This window comes from Stegastes partitus, unplaced genomic scaffold, assembly GCF_000690725.1.
Source record: "Stegastes partitus isolate 25-593 unplaced genomic scaffold, Stegastes_partitus-1.0.2 Scaffold1493, whole genome shotgun sequence".
NCBI classification, from domain to species: domain Eukaryota; kingdom Metazoa; phylum Chordata; class Actinopteri; family Pomacentridae; genus Stegastes; species Stegastes partitus.
Genome location: NW_007579224.1, coordinates 1 through 16,956, shown reverse-complemented (window position 1 = coordinate 16,956; position 16,956 = coordinate 1). Strand labels below are relative to the sequence as shown.

Below are 16,956 nucleotides of genomic sequence, written 5' to 3'. Positions count from 1 at the left end.
ACAAGTCATTCAGTGTTTCATTTTGTAAAGGTCTACTCTGGGTGGAGCACGGCTTTTCAATACAGCCTAGAGATCCAAATGCATTGTCATTTTTTAAAAATGTATTCATAAATATAGATTAATTTTACCCTTGCGCAGAACACTGAAGTTAATTTTATTTTATTTGTTCCTCAAGGCTGTTATCACCTCTAACGGAGTACTCACCCCAAAGTTTGAATACATTGAAAAACTTCGAGAAAGAAGGTAAGACTGATTTTAGACTGGAACCGTGAGTTTAACATTCAATATGATATCTGTACTGAAATGTTGGTGTCGAGTGTATGTTTTAAATTGAAGTCTTGGTAAAAGGTTTAGTATTTGTATTTGGAGATACTTATGTGTTTCAGCATATTTCTAATTTAAAATGTAAATAAAAACTGTCCAAAAATTGCTTTGGTACACACCTGTTCCATTTGCGAGTTAATGCAACCAATCTAAGGATAAAATGTCTAAAGATTACGAGACAGGTAACATTTATAAGTCATTCTTACGCTGTAATAGCTCACCTGTACTAACTTTCTAAACTGTAGAGGTTGTCAGTCACAGTAAGTAGTTAGGATTAGTAATATTTGTGCTTTGTAGTCTCCTGTTTTTTGCTGTTGCACTCCTTAACTCAACCTTTTCAGCATTGCAGTTTGTGATGTTGTAGCGTTGTCCAACCAGCAGTGCTGAAAGCTGGACGCACAGCGACTAACCATCACCTTGTGATTGTTCCTGCGTAGTGCTGCCCTCTGGTGTCTGCTGTGTCTGCATTAACACCTGCATGGCTAGCGTTCTAGTAGGCCATCGTTGCTAGCCAACTGCAGAAGCTGGAGTTTTCCCTTGGGCATCGAGCGGTAGAAACATCTTTTCTTCTCACTTTACACAAAAACCGCCATCACCCATTGTGTCGCATCTGTCCGTCTTCTTTCATTTCGTTTTGGCATGTAGTTAAGTTTGCAGTCAGACGAGAAGTTGAATACTAATTTCATTTCTGTACATCTACGACAGAGATAAGTCCAAGACATTTAATGTAGCTTAGTTAAAAAATTCAAAGTGGGGTAAAACTGACATTTTTAGCCTTCCCTGCGATACATACCAACGTACTGACATTATCGTTGTGGGCTTGTCAGCACACAGATTTAAGCTTTTGTTACTGTTTATGGCAGCATTACAAATCTATTTACTGAACTGTACTCTTTAAATGTTGTCTCTCAGGTTAATGTATCAGTTACATCTCTAGCTAACAGATATGGGTTCTTTAGCAACTGAAGGTGGGTGTTGTGGAGTTGGGAAATCAAATAGGGAACAAATTTCGAAAGCAAAAAGGTTGCATCAGAACCTTAAAACCTTACATAAACATAACCTGTTGCCTCATGTCTGTCTGTCTAATTTGAATTAATAGTAGAGTCGGGCAGTATGGCTGAAATTCTTACCACACAAAAATACTTAATACTATAAATATTTATGGTCTTTAAGGTCCTGTTTTTAATGGAGAGTGTGGAGAAAGATAGTCTGAATTTAACCACCTATGCTTTGAAATTTTATGTTTAACACAACAATGCAAAATGCACAATTTACACACATAGATAAAATTAAAAAAGGATAAAGGAATTATCTCCCCTTGTTGCACATTAAATAAATAAAGCAGGTAAAATCATCAGTCAAATGCGATAAGTACACATGCTTAAAGATACTCTTGACCTCTGGTACCTGGAGTACACAAAGGATGACTAGTGCCACTCCTCGCTACAGTTAAGGTCCCAAATGGCTGAGCCGGACTGAACAGGGATCCTGCTCTGACTTTGGGTACACCTAGGTGTGTCACTTAGGCAGAGGTAGCAAGGGACCCAAACTGACAGTGTTAGACCACAAAGCCCTGCAACGGAAGCTGTCCACTGGCTGCATTCTCCACCACTGGAGGTTTGCAGGTGTGGATGGGGGGTGACGAGGGCCAGGCTTTAAAAGCAGATTAGCACACCTTGGGAAACCTGCACAGAAAGCCATCGGGAACAAAGATGGAGGCTTATTGTTGATAAGTATGAAAAAGCTGTTTATTAGAGCACACTTGGGATTTGTTCATGCTGCTGAACTGCCCCCATCAAGTCTTAGCTTGCTGTCATCGGGAATTATTACATATCTTATAATACAAACATAAGGTTTTAATAGAAGCAAGGCTAGCAGCTTTTTTTGCTAAGTCAGGAGTCTTAGGCTGATTTCTGTGATAGATTTACAGAGATAACATTGAACTTCTCCTCTGACTTGTGTAGAACAGAAAACGAAATTCTCCAAAATCAGACCATTTAAAAACGATTCATCTGCATGGTTTGATTTACTGGTAATCTGTGAAATCCCCATCAACTTTCAGTTTTTTCAGTATTATCCTTTAAATCTGCTTTGATTATTTTCTCAGGCTACATTTGTTGATTGATGACACAGTCTGCATATTTTACAGCCCTCTCAGCTTCTCTGGACCTTCAGTCCTTCATCCACTTAATAACATTTTAATGTCCTGGTCAAATCTGTTGTGACTCCACAACCCTCAGTAGTAATGCTATTTGCTTCTGTAGATCATTAACAGAGTCATAATCAGGCTCAAGGCAGCTTTGCTCTTCAGTGGCTCCGTGAACAGCTTGGCTAAAGAGATTTCAGCCTCTTCTTGAGAGTCAAGCCTGAGTGTTATTCACACTGAGGCGTTCTGCTCGCTCATATTTAGGCCACCTCTAAGACTTGATGAGTTTTCTTTCTAATTGATCCTAAGTATCATTTTTTTTTCCAGACAAGCCATGCCACCAAAATCTTAATCCTTTTGATTAAGTTTGGCTCCTTAAGATATGTAAACTCGGGAGAAATCCTCCTGAGGGAACGTCTATCTTTTCTTTTTAATTAAGAAGACGAGTGCCAAGCAGACCTCCAGTCAGTCCCACTGCGACTCATGCATGTGTGCGGTGTCGCAACCAATTAGACCAGAGCTAACGAGTCCACGGGTCTGACTCCTGGGGATTTGAGTTGGGGGTTGGTGGTGTTGGTGGTGGGATATTAATGCCACAGGTCACCCCGGGTGATGCCTCTTTTCTATATTAATGCTGATGTTGTTGTTGTTGATTGGATGCTAAGATAATCCAGCATGCAAAACCACACTTTTTTACTGAATCAAGTTATCTGGAGAAGAACTCTCTTTAACCCTTTAGAGGCTGCTTGCGAACATGCATAAACTGCCTTTGTATTGTCACTGCTGTTTATGTAAATATGTTTCAGTACTTTCTGAGTACTGAATGTACCGTTGCGGTCGCTGCCAGCTTCTTGACAGTATAAACAGAAAACAGAAATTGGCAGTGAATATGTGGCCAGATTCTAAAAGTCTTATTCTTTGATGTCTAATTTAATTACCACTTTATCAATATTTTATGCAGTAAAAGTTACTACAACTATCGACTAGAGCCCTGATCCTTATATAATGTCTGATATAATAATGAGCAATACGTGTAGAAATAAACTAATGGGTAAGTATTGATGAGGGTATGTCTTTAATACTTAAATGGTTGTTAATTATCATTTTAATAATACTTTTAGATCACAAGAATTTTTCATTTTTAAAACGAATGAATGTATTAACATGCATGTTAACTAACGTTACAGTTAAACATCTAACAAAAAAGCGAGTTAAATATTTCATGTTAATATGTAATATGTATATACTCATGTTTATTGCACATGAGACTTTTTTTTTTTTTTTTACATATGCATAAATGTGATTTCCAAATATTTTCCATCAGATGGAATGCACCTTCTGTGAAACCAGCAACTTCACATTTATCATCTCATTAGATATAAAAAAATACATAAAATAGGCATTCCACTCAGCCATGGCACTAGTGTATAGTTTCTGACTAATAAAAGAATTCTGACAAAATAACTCACAAATACATAAAATGTTTAATTTCATTTTTACAATTTCCCTTTGATGATCGTCTCCCCATTGACTGTGTCCGCCCCTCCCTGCTGGCTGGCACCCTCCTGGTTAAGTCCAGAGCCTCATGGAAAAAGTTTTGTTTGCTAAGTTTTGCTGCCACTTTGACTTTTTACACATTGCATTGTTAGAATGAGGACATTTACATACGCCGTTCTGAGATCCCAACAGGCAAATATTAGCCTATTCATTAGACAAAGACAGAAATATCCCTATCTGTAAAATAGGACCCATCATTTAAATCATCAAAGCTGTGGGGAAATATAAAATTGTTCCATGCATTTTACATACATTCTTCTTCATTCATCAGTGAAAAGATCACTTTATTGTGCTAGATTTCTCCTCTATGTTTGCATTTTTACTAGTGTCATGGACATTTCCTTCACTGTTTCCAGATAAGTAATGATCTGCACTTCCAATGTTTCTCATTCATCCATTCACACACACATTCAAACACCAATGGTGACAGAGCTACCATGCAAGGTGCTGCCTGCTATTGGGAGCAACTTCGGGTTCAGTGTCTTGCCCAACACTTCGACTGTGGAGAGACGGGGGGTTGAACCGGCAACCTTGCGATTAGAGGACAACCCGCTTGACCACATGAGCCACAGCCGCTCAGATACGGCAGCGTTCTGCTATGATTTGGCAGGAAAAAAACATACATTGAGGAAGGAATTTATTTTTCCCCTTAGTGTAGTTTCCACCTGTGCAAAAACTAATGGTTCACAGGTTTTCAAATTGCGTGCTTATTATTGATCAGAATTTGTGCCAAAAAATTGAATAAGTTACTTATAAAAACCCATATTGTATACACAGCTTGCTTGGATTCACTGTGAGCTAGAATCATACGCGTAATTCCCAGCATAGTTTACTTGTTTCTAGAAAAAGTGTGCATGTTTTCATGTACAGGAAGACTGTTGCCGTTGAATTATCACAAAGATATATATTTTTTTAAATTTACATGTGCCACCACTGTCTGACATTCTGACTTAACTTCCTAAACAAGGAACAAATAGTCTGTCATGTTGACTATTTTCTTGTCATCCAAAGTTATACATTTGTAAGAATGAAAAGACAATTTTGACATTGAATGCAGACTACAATAGTTCTGTACGGGTAGCTTGCTGATGTAAAATAAACTGCGTAACGACTCAAGGCTGAGTGGCTGGAATGTTTTGGCCAGAAAGGCTGTAACACCAGTTGATAACTTGACTAGTTCTCTTCCAGTCATCTAGTTTTAAGAACCAGGTGGAAGGGAAACATTCTGATAAAATCTCCTCAGCATTGTGAACAGAATTAGAAGCAGAGTTGAACAAACTCTCCTGGATTTTTGTTACTAGATAAATAAGGATGAAATTTGTTGAAAATAGTGAAATGGAGCCTTAATGACGCAGCTGACTCTCCAACAACTGTTGTCTCTAACAAAGGATTTACCTGAGGATGAGATTTCAGTTTCTAAAATGTCTTATGACATAAAATCCTTTTTTTTCTGCGGTGCTTCCATCTTTTGAAACTCCCTTTTTGTCCAGTGTTTTCAAAGTGTGTGTGGTTTAGGGTTTCACATCCCCACCTGTTAGGTGGAAACAGCCACTAAGCTCCACTGAAGTATTACTAAGGTGGTTTTCTAACTGCATGTCTGATGTCCTTCAGGGAGAAGGCTGAAATCATGAAAAAGACCGGCATGAAGCGAGTTCTGCTGCTCGGCTCAGGATATGTCTCTGGGCCTGTTGTTGAGTATCTGACCCGTGATGAGAAGACTCAGGTCACTGTAGGTGAGTTTGTCATCCAAACCTGAGCACCTTTACCCCTGCCACTCCTCCTGCCACCAGGGCTTTTAGAATCATGGTAAAGTGAACCTTTATTACAGCATTTGAGCTGACAAATTGAAAAACACATTCTGGGGACATGTAAGACTGTCATTGATTTTCTAAAAAAAGAGCACAATATGGGACCTTTCACCAGTACAGGTAGCTGCCTGACGTGTTATTCCTCTCAGACCCTAACTGTATGTGCTTGCTGCTGAAACAAAACCATTGCGAAACTTTTGAGGTTGACAGATTCATACCAGTGTCAATCAGTATACTTGATGCAGTTGACAAGTGCAGTTGTAGTGTGTCCCCCACCTGCCACAAGAGGCAAAAATAAACCCATTTTGCACTCAAAGAATTCTCAAAAATGTGAAATATTCCAGACTACAACCCATTTGTCTTAGATCTTGATGTACAAGTTTAGCCGATCTGCTTCATTGGAGCTGTGCAGGTGTGATTTTATCAGATTTGGTTGACAGCGGACCGTCATCATTAGCAGATAACTTCACATTGTCCTCACATTCTGGCTCAGAGAAAGTGTACAAAGCTAATTAGGAAAGTTATTTTTCAGGGCCTTTACAATTTACTCTGCACCCAAACATTTTGAACTAGTGTAGCTGTGGATAAATGGCTCCTCAGAAGTTAAACCCTCTAAGGCTTAAAGACCTAATGATCTTTCTTTGTTTGCATTTAGCATCAGCGCTACTGAAGCAAGCGGAGGAATTGGCAGCCAAATACCCCAACACTATCCCCATCACGCTGGACGTAAGCAGTCAGGAGGGACACCTCGACTCTCTGGTCAAAGATCATGACCTGGTCATCAGGTACAGCAGCCACTGCATGTTCGACGCGTGCAACCAGCCATCTTTATCCATGGAACTGTCTTTTTAGAGTTTGAAATATTTGAGGGGAGGATAGTTAATTCTCATCAACTCTTATATGATACTGTACTACTAGGTGTTTGTAATGGAAATATTTCCTTATATTTTTATGTTCTCTAAAGTTGCCATTCAATGGAGGCTGTTATTTCGTAGAGTTGTGTGTGATTCACTGACTCAGGTTGTCAGGCTCAGCACTGTTCCATGACACTATCTTAAAATGCATTGATTGAGATTTATTTCACAGTAATATGTCCTAACCTCACCACCTCCCCCTGCTCTTCAGCATGCTGCCTTATGCATTCCATCCACTTGTTGCTAAACACTGCATCAAGAGGAAGGTGAACATGGTGACGGCCAGCTACCTGAGTCCTGCCATGAAGGAGCTACAGAGCAGGTGACAATCCAGTACACTGCAGACAAAGATTTAGCAGGATTTATTAAGATTTAATTTCCATTTTCATTGCATGTATTACAATTTGGGCCCCTTTTTTCATAGGTTTGGTCATCATTCATATCATAAATGAGTATGTACAAATAATACAGTAGTAATTTCGGAAAAATACTGCATTAGACTAGAAATGTCTTGCTTTTGTCACATTTGTTTCACCTCATGTGGTCGACTGACTTTTCTTTCCCAAAAAGCAACATCCATTATGTATCAATCAAATATATTTTACACGCACATTTACATACTAGAGTCTATGAGTGTACAGTCTATATAAGTTAAAGCCACCCTAAATAACACTAATGAGAAGGCATTAGAACACTCAATATACAATAAATGTATGTGTGTGTGTGTGTGTGTGTGTGTGTGTGTGTGTGTGCGCGCGTCTGTCTGTCTGTCAGTGTGGAGGAAGCAGGCATCACCATTGTAAATGAGATGGGACTGGATCCAGGCATCGACCACATGCTGGCCATGGAGTGTATTGATCAGGCCAAAGCTGACGGCTGCATTGTGAGTCAACACGCTGTGTGAGTGTGTGTCAGATAATGAGTGTTTAACACACACGGAAGAGGCTTTATTTTATATTGATCCATTGCACCAACTCACAGTCCACATGTTCCTGTCTGCTGAATGTCACACAGATTTTAGCCCATACACTGGCGACCATCACACAGTCAGACATACAATGAGGAGGGTTTCTTTGGACTGCAGTTCTTTCTTTCCCAAAACCACAATCTGAAAACAACCAGAGAACATTTTAACCTCTTTATGTATCGAGACATGGACCTGACTTGATTCAGGTTCAAACGATAAATTACTGAACAGAAGATTATTGACAGTTTCAGTAAGTCAGAAGAATCATCCATCCATATCTCTGTAATAAATACCGTCCAAGATATATTTGAATAAGTTGTCAAAAGTGTGAAGTGTTCCACTCACTGCATATGTTCGTCACATTTCTTTAACAACCCAATTTAAAATTGTAAATACATTCTTTATCAACAATGTGATGTCAGTTTGAGAAATATGCTACAAAAAGCACAAGTTGTGCATCCAGTCATCCAGTGTGTAAGCACATATTTTGAACCTTCAGATTTCAGACACTTTGAAAATTACCAACTGTATTCTGCTCATTGTCTTGAGAAAGTTTCTAAGAGACCGTTAGTATAAGAAGAAATAAGCGAAGCATATAAATTGTTGTCATTTTCGTTGATTTGACAGATTTTGTTCTTGTTTCATATCTACAGTAAACACACTGGGAGATGCTACAAACTCGTTTTTAATTGTCACTAATAATGTTCTCCATGGCAGCGAAACTCAATATTTACTAATTTTGCCACATTAAAGGTACAAAGGCCCTAAATGCATCGCTCTTTCCAAAGACCATGTTCGACTCTCCATTTCCAAGAATATGTGACGTCACCAACACATAATGTTGTCGTCCTCCAATACGAGACCACTCCTAAAAAATATTGCTGATCAGTGAGTCGAATCACAATGAATTGATATTATTAATATTGTGTTGTTCAGGTGGAATCTTACACCTCGTTCTGTGGTGGTCTTCCTGCTCCTGAGTGCTCAGACAATCCTCTTCGTTACAAGTTTAGCTGGAGTCCTTATGGTGTCCTCCTCAACACCATCAGCCCTGCCATCTTCCTCAGAGACAACCAGGTACAGAAGCCTCAAAGTATTATTATATATTATAAGACCACAGATGATTATTGTTGTGCACTTCTTTCTGTAAATTCTGCTCCTATATTTAAATGCCTTTAGTGAAGAGAAGACACTGGATGAGTATTTGTTTGTGTCTCTTTGAGGTGGTGAGTGTCCCACCTGGTGGGTCTCTGATGGATTCCACAACGCCGATGGATTTCTTTCCAGGTTTCAACCTGGAGGGATTTCCAAATAGGGACAGCACCAAGTACTCTGAGCCGTACGGCATCCAGACAGCACACACTCTAATCAGAGGAACGCTGCGTTTCAAGGTACAACACTAACTCACATGAGCAAGTACAAGCAAGCAAGCACAACTGGCAGATGCTATAAAATAATTGTAGCTGTTTGATATGCATTACGTTAATTTTCTGGTTCACTTGTGTAGTGTGGTTGTTGACTTTTCTACAGTCACCTTTGACAGTTTCTGTGCAGCAGATCAGTTTGGTTAAGAGCTGCGACAAAAAAAATAGATCCTCAGAACTGATCCAGAGAAACTAAGTCAGATTTTACATGTAACAGTTAATCACTTATCAACGTAATTACAGATAAATTTTTCTACTAATTCTTTAATGTTTTTCTAGCTAAAAAGTTATTCAATTCAATTCAATTCAATTTTATTTGTATAGCGCATATTTACAACAACAAGTCATCACATAGCGCTTAACAAAGGCAGAAACAGAAACACCCAACAATCCAAAGCATTTGGATTCCCTATAAGCTTCAGCAGTCCGAAACAGTGGGAAGGAACCAAAAACCCCCGCAGGGGAGGAAAAAACCTCAGACAGAACCAGGCTCAGGGAGGGACGGCCATCTGCCTCGACCGGTTGGGTGGATGTAGGATGAATTATAAAATTTATTTTATTGCATAAAATAAATATGCAATAAATATTGAAACATCTGCGTTTCTTTCATTATTTAAAAAGCAGTAAGTTGTACTTTACTTCCAGGTTTCCTGTCTGAAAACTATAAATCAGATTGCTAAGAGTTTTAATACAGAGTGTAAGATGGGGTCAGAGTGACAATTATTAAATCTCAAACATGTTTGCTTTAGCGACGGTTCTGGGAATACAATGAAAATCAAGCTAAGACAAGTTCTTTCTTTAAATGGAGAGTTCTGGACAAGAAAAAAGCTGACTGAAGTGTTAGGGTGGTATTTTAAATGGGGAGTACATGCAATAAAATGTGATGTGCAAAATGCCTACAACATATTATTTCTAAAAGGAAATACTAACTTCTGATGCCATAGAACAAAATTGCACATTACATCTATTGTTCTTTTTTATTGAGTAAATGTTTTATAAAGGTAATCGTACTTTTGGTCAGAGAGGATCAACTGTTTCCAGTTTCCATGACATAGTTATGTCATACAAGACTTTCCAACTGGGTTTTACGTGCAAAATAAGAGAGGAAAGGTATGACGGTAATGAAGCAGGGTCAAGAAAAGTGAATCACTGTGGATGTGTTTGGCTGTAAATCTAATGTCCAAATCAAGGGTGAAGCTATAAGACACTTCCTGTCTCTGAAAAGTGTTCGTATACAAACATGTTTTTCCTGCCTAAACCTGTAGTGTCTCTCTATCTTGTATTTCTTGTTTTCATTGTGACTCACTTTATCTCCTGGTCTGCTCCACAGGGCTTTTCCAAGGCCATGAGTGGTTTTGTTAAACTGGGTCTAATCAACAGTGAGCCCAGTCCCATCTTGCAGCGCACTTCAGCTCCCGTTTCCTGGGTAGGATCCTCAGCTGAGAATCTTCACAGTGTTTGAAAACATCTAAACACATGTTTGAAAAGCAGCCTCTAAACCAGTGCACCCTGCTTCTTTCTGCACTCATTCAGTTTAATGAAACAAGCTGTTTGGCAGCTCAGCCACTTGAAGCTTCTGACTGGGGAAGTGGGAAGAGTCTATTACTGTCAATAGCTGCTTAACAACATCAAGGGTGCACTAAGCCGAGGCGCTGATGAGAGATGAGAGTTTACCGCAGATAGTGTTCATCATCTTTTATCCTTTTGAGTTGAAAGGGAAACGCATCGCTGCGTGTTCGAGATATGTTTATAAGAAAACAAAAGATGATTGGCAGTTTTAACCCACCCCTTTTATTTTTGAAAACACAGTTTATTTATTTTTGGGGGCACAAGATGTAAAGAGAAGCAGATAAATATCCCCCTACCTACAGCCCACCAGGAACTTCAAAAACGGCTGAAGTCACCCTTTTTAAAGGTGCCAAACTATGAGCTCTTGGTCTCTTTGGGGGAAATGGTGAATGTGAACGGAAATTTAAATGTGATTTTAGGTGTGATGGAACTAAACAGAGAATTGGTAAAAGCATTTACTGTGATTTTTTTCCCCTCCTCACTACAGAAAGAACTCCTTTGTCAGCAGATGGGACTGTCTTCTTCTATCTCCCAGGATGCCTTTGAAAACGCTGTGTTCGACTGCATCGGACAGGATGATTTCAGGATGGACACCCTGAGATGGTGAGAACAGGGCTGGGTGAGACAGTCTGTTATGAACAATTTTTTAAATTTTAGTTGATTGCAATTAGTGATCATTTTTAAATTACCTATTTGTTTTTTGTTTTTGTTTTGTTTGTTTAATCTTACCACTTTACTTTAACTATTTTAGCTTATTTATCAAGGTATTCAGATAATAATTTTAATGTTAACACAACTTTGAAAAACACATAAAAAAGCAAATTACACAGTGAAATCAAAAAGGAATGAAGGAAGGAATGAAAATTTTAAATAAAAAAACGCAATAAAACGCTGAGGAGCATGGCGGACGGCCAGGGTGAAGCTGCTGCACTGGAGGGAGGTTAAGGTTTAGAGTAGCTGGCCAGCCTGTGCCTGCTGCCCAACATCAAGTTGTCACTTAGATGGAGGTCATGGGGACACAGAGTCGTAGGTGTTTTTAGAATGTGAAGCCAATTTTTTATGTATAAAAATACACGAGAAATGGCCAATATGTCTTGGAGACCTGCATGGCAGTCATAGGACAGTCCATAGTGATGACTTTTAGCTATATTTAGTTGTGTGAAATACTAAACTGTAGATGTGGGTTCATCAAAACAGCCAGTTTTATTTACAGATAACTGACAGGAAGTAATCAGTCAGCCAGTTCAGCCAGGGCTACTGCACCAGGTAGTTGCAGTCAAGTGCAGCAGAAAAGACAGTGTGCAGCTAATGAAGTTGTTAATAGTTATTAATTTTTTTTTTTTTGCCATATGTCTGTGGCATAATACCTTTTATTTGGTAAAACAAATGCCACAAAGTTCATTCCTGATCTCTTCTTAGTTTTGACCAAATATGTAGTTCATAAGTTTTGCACAGCAGAATAGTTTTTCTTTTCTTATTTTATGGCCAGAAAGTGATTTTCAAAAGTCATAAACATAAGAAGCTACCCTAAAGCAAATTGTGTTAAGCAGCTATTAATGTTGTGCAAAGAAACGGTCCAAATCCTGCACAGTACCCCTATAAACTGCTTCTTTTGATGTCTATTTTTCTGTGCTGCTCGGCTGTGAGCAAATGAGGTAGAAGTAAGCGTTGGTGCTGTAACAGCACGCTGAGAGCAAGGCTGAGGCTGCTCCTCTTCTGCACACTTTTCACTTCCCTCCCTAACGAGGATGCCTGAAGTGGTGTAGCGTGCACAATCTTCAATTTAAATTAACTTTTCCAAGGGTCTCTTCAGACCAAGGCTTCGTGCCGTCATTGTTCCGCTGCTGCTGGCGGTGAAGGGAAGAGGGCCACGCTGGCATTGAAATGTAAATTCCTCTGACGGTAAAAGTGAACTGTTGGAAACATTCCATCTGTGTCGTTCAAGGGAAAAACCAATGCACTCGCAGCTCAAATTGAATGACTTGTTGTTCATTTATTCAATTCACCAGCAAAGCAGCCACAAAAAGCAACTGCTCATCTCTTTAGATTTAGCCAAGGACATGTGGGCCGCCACCGCAGCGCTGCTGGGGTATTGCAGCAGAGTAATTTTCTTTGAAGCTTTTAATATGGCTTTGTAAAGGTTATTTTATTGTGAAGAAAATGTCTTGTTTTTTGTTTCTTTGCAGGTTTGGGATGCTGAGCGATGAGTCAGTGCCTCACGCAGACAGCGTTCTGGCTGCTCTTACGAAGCATTTGGAAGCCAAACTCTCCTTTGGTGAGTTTATCTTTACCACAGAACACAAGCTCTAAATGTAATACTGGTACATCAGCTGATCACTTCTGTCCTGCATTCAGATAAGGGCGAGCGGGACATGATCGTCATGAGAAACGACGTGGGGCTTCGCCACCCAACTGGCGAGCTGGAGACCAAACACATCAGCCTGGTGGTGTACGGTGACCCCAGTGGCTTCTCCGCCATGGCCAAGACTGTAGGATACCCAGCAGCCATTGCCGCTCGCATGGTCCTTAATGGTCAGTGACATCACTCCGTTTTTTTCAGTCCTTTCTCAATAAACCAACTTGAGACTTGCACACTTAGTCCAGTCTAGAGCTTAAACCTGTGAGGACAGCACGACACAATCTGATCAGTTAGGAGAGGAGTTTTCTTACAGTCACCCCCAGCTCTGATTGTTACATGTCAAACTGTAATTGAATGTACCATTAAAAGATAATCCAGGCTCAAAACTTTGATTAAAACCACACTGCTCGTTTTTATTTAAATGTCATTTTTGAATTGTGCTCATATCTGTCTACAGAGAGAGTGCTGTTTTTAAACTGTTCAATAAATACATGAAGATTAGTTTACCTTAATAAACTAATGTGGTACCAACAAATATTGTATTTGGTTTAATTTTGTCAGGAAATACGACAACTAAAAAAGTATTTGCTGATGGCCTGTTTTTCACATTAAAAATGACTAAAGCGATATAACAAATATTTTTTTAAGTATCAAAACAAGAACTATGAAAAAATGAATTAGGCTCTGCTCATCTTTCTGTGACATCACGGTGGTCTTTATACTAGTCCTGACCTAGCAACAGTTTAGATGGACACACACCTATCATGTGTGAAGCGATTTATGGAAGACTTTTTCTATGTTTTAGACCAGGGGTGCCCAATCCTGGTCCTCGAGAGCCCCTATCCAGCATGTTCTAGATGTTTCTCTCTTCCAACACACCTGATTCAAATGATCAGCTCATCATCAAGCTCTGCAGAAGCCTGATAACGATCCTGGTCATTTGAATCAAGTGTGTTGGAAGAGGGAAACATCTAAAGCATGCTGGATAGGGGCTCTCAAAGACCAGGATTGGGCACCCCTGTTTTAGACCAATATTAGTCCCAAAACATCACAGAGCACAAAAGGCAGTTTGCTGTGAAAAACACCTTTGTGATTCTCTTTCGTCAAGTATTTCATATCATATAGTTATTTGGATAGTTTGATAAGCTGCTGTTAGTTTAGATGTAGTCTTTTTTTTTTTTTTTTAATTTGACATTGATATGTATTATTCACCACTTTGTGTACTGTCCAGTATTTGCGTGAGTGCTGTGGTGGGTATGTCTGAATGGAGCCATGAGGAACAATGTAGAAGTGACCTATGTTTGAATGACAGAATTACCTTTAACTTACTGATGAAGCAGCAATGTTACGTATCCCATGTCTTTAAAGGCCCTTGTAGTCCAGTTATCATCTGTAAATCAAGGGAATCTATTGTCGGCTTCTCTTGTTACTCCCTGAAACTTATCACTTCTTACGTCATTTTGTGAAACTAGCATTCACTTCAGCGTAAAGCTAACTTAGCTAGCCCTGTCTGTGAGACTAAAATTAGCTTAACAATCTGCAAAGCTGTGATGCTAATGGTCGCTCGTCCTGTCTGTGGTAACTCCACCAAGTCATCCGCTCACCAGCAGATATAACGCTGAAAATGTGAGCTGATATTATTGAGCAGTAGTTCAAACCAAAATCTCCCTATTTTCTGTTTGTAGGTGAAATCAGCACCAAAGGTCTGGTGGTTCCAATGACGAAGGAGGTGTATGGGCCGGCGTTGGCCCGACTGAAGGAGGAAGGACTTAACTTCATGTCAAAGAGCACGCTACAGGAGTAGAGCGAAACCTTTAAACACAGAAGAAAACTTGTTATGAATCTGGTCCAAAAACTCCAGAAAAAGTATTTTAAATCCTCACACTGTTACCTGCTTTTTCACTGACTTTACTTAAACGCTGCAGACAGACTAAGACTCACCTAACTGCTCTTAGTCTGGATTGGTTTAAAATATTTTTACCTCACCTTCAACACTAAAAAAATGTTCATACCTTTTTACTAATACATGTGAATATTGAGAAAGGCAAGATGGGAAAAAGGGAAGAAACTAAATACATCAAGTATTTGACTCTCCAAAAGTTACTTAGTTTATTATTGAAATGAAACTTTATGCTTTGTGAACATGTTTTAAAGTTGGTTGTGCATCAAAACTCTAACGTTCAGTAATCTGCAGTTTAACAACAGCATCCTAATTTTAGTTTTAATCCTCTCATCTGTGCCGAACTGAAATCAGTACTCCACTGGTGTTGACTGGGAGGAAAGTTCTTCTGTGAAGATGTGTAGAATATGGACTGATCTAACATTATTGAGGCATTACAGATTAAAAGCTTTAAGTAGAGATATTGTCTCAAGAATCAGGTAGAGCCACTGTAGAAAGCTGGTCTGACTGAACACACTATTGTACATTTTGTCACCTCACTTGAAAACCACATCAACCAAGTGTCACCGGTGACAAGCAAAACGTTCTCACAGGTGAAATGTTCAGAGTAAATCAGAACTAGTAAACCTGCAAAAAGTTTTTCCTGTCAGCTAATATTAGTTGAAACTTTCAGACTGAAGCAATGGCTGCATCACTACTTCTTAGTTTTACTGCTAGTTTCTTCTGGTGGTCATTTGCAGTCCAAGAAGCAATTTCCCATAAACCACTATTTTAAGAGAGATGTTTGTAAAACAGGACACCTCCATGTTTAACCAAAGTTGGTTATTACTCTATGAGGAATTTTTAATCAGTGTAAGTTTCATATCCGGAGAGTGAGTTTTATTTTATACGGGACATCCCAACCATTGGGGTGAATTACAAGGCGTAACCCAGCAGCAGTTTGTCAGCATTGCCAACCACTGTGCGTAGCTCCTGATGTCTATAACGCCACTTTCATACATAATTACATTTGCATGCTCTAGAATGAGGTGTAGTTTACTTTTTGAGCTAAATTGGCATGGTTACTATGAAACGCTAAGCAAGTGTACCTTGAGATGACACTAGACCCCATCTTATCGCATTATATTCATGTAAAAACAAGATGCTGTGAATTTTATATGCTTAACACAAATGGATCTTGTTCGATACAATTCAGAAAATATACAATTAAAATAAAAATGACAATCTTCTATAGACCAGAGGTAATAAGATTGGAAAGATCTTGGAGTAAAATCTAAAAAAAAATCAGAAACTATGTACGGAAGCGACCGCTCTCGGCTTTCGTAACTATGAGCGTTCTGTCTGACACATATTTATTTGCCCACATTCTTTGAAACATTACTGCTAACCACACCTTCCAACGGATGTTTAACTGAGAGCTAGATGACTATTTATTATCTGCCACCACAGTATTTATTTTATGTTCAGGTGGGATGTGGTTACCATGTAAACGGTTATAAATGAGCTAAAAGCAAATACCAAGAAAGTTATTTTACACGTGCCTGAGATCTATATTTTTGCAATAATATACCCGTATGTATTCCTTGCACATATGTCTATGTAGGCCTCCGCAGAGTTTGAAACGGCAGCGTTTTGTGTGTTTGATATGTTTAGATTTGTAGGTTTGAATCTGAAAGACTGCAGTGTGTTCCAGTCCGGTTTAAAGGAAACGATTCACATCAAAGCTAACAAACGTCTAATCAGATGTCTGAGTCAGTCTGAGTATTCATTGATTTACCTCCTTCCACATGAACACAGTGTTTATTCTCGTTGTCTTTCTGATTTCTAATGTTTGTGGTGTTGATTTAAAAAAGAACATTCATTTGTAACAAGATTGTTTTCATCGAATGTTTTTGCTTTGTAAAAAGCTTGTGTGTTCCATAAATACAAATCATTCTGTTAAGTTTATTTTGTCTCTTTTGTCATTTTAAGACATCCATCCATCCATC

General features: G+C 39.0%; 1 protein-coding gene across 2 annotated transcripts in view; it reads left to right on the top strand.

Annotated features, from left to right (window-relative positions):
* Positions 1–16,915, top strand: part of aass (aminoadipate-semialdehyde synthase) — a 33,403-nt gene extending 16,488 nt beyond the window's left edge. For both annotated transcript variants that reach the window (XM_008300042.1, XM_008300043.1), the window contains exons 13-24: positions 176–243; positions 5,639–5,760; positions 6,491–6,620; positions 6,961–7,071; positions 7,524–7,632; positions 8,653–8,793; positions 8,940–9,107; positions 10,471–10,566; positions 11,197–11,312; positions 12,896–12,984; positions 13,065–13,241; positions 14,754–16,915. In XM_008300042.1, coding sequence (XP_008298264.1) covers positions 176–243; positions 5,639–5,760; positions 6,491–6,620; positions 6,961–7,071; positions 7,524–7,632; positions 8,653–8,793; positions 8,940–9,107; positions 10,471–10,566; positions 11,197–11,312; positions 12,896–12,984; positions 13,065–13,241; positions 14,754–14,872 — 1,446 coding nt within the window. In that variant the 3' untranslated portion in view covers positions 14,873–16,915. The remainder of the gene's footprint in view (positions 1–175; positions 244–5,638; positions 5,761–6,490; positions 6,621–6,960; positions 7,072–7,523; positions 7,633–8,652; positions 8,794–8,939; positions 9,108–10,470; positions 10,567–11,196; positions 11,313–12,895; positions 12,985–13,064; positions 13,242–14,753) is intronic.
* Positions 16,916–16,956: the final 41 nt, after the last annotated feature.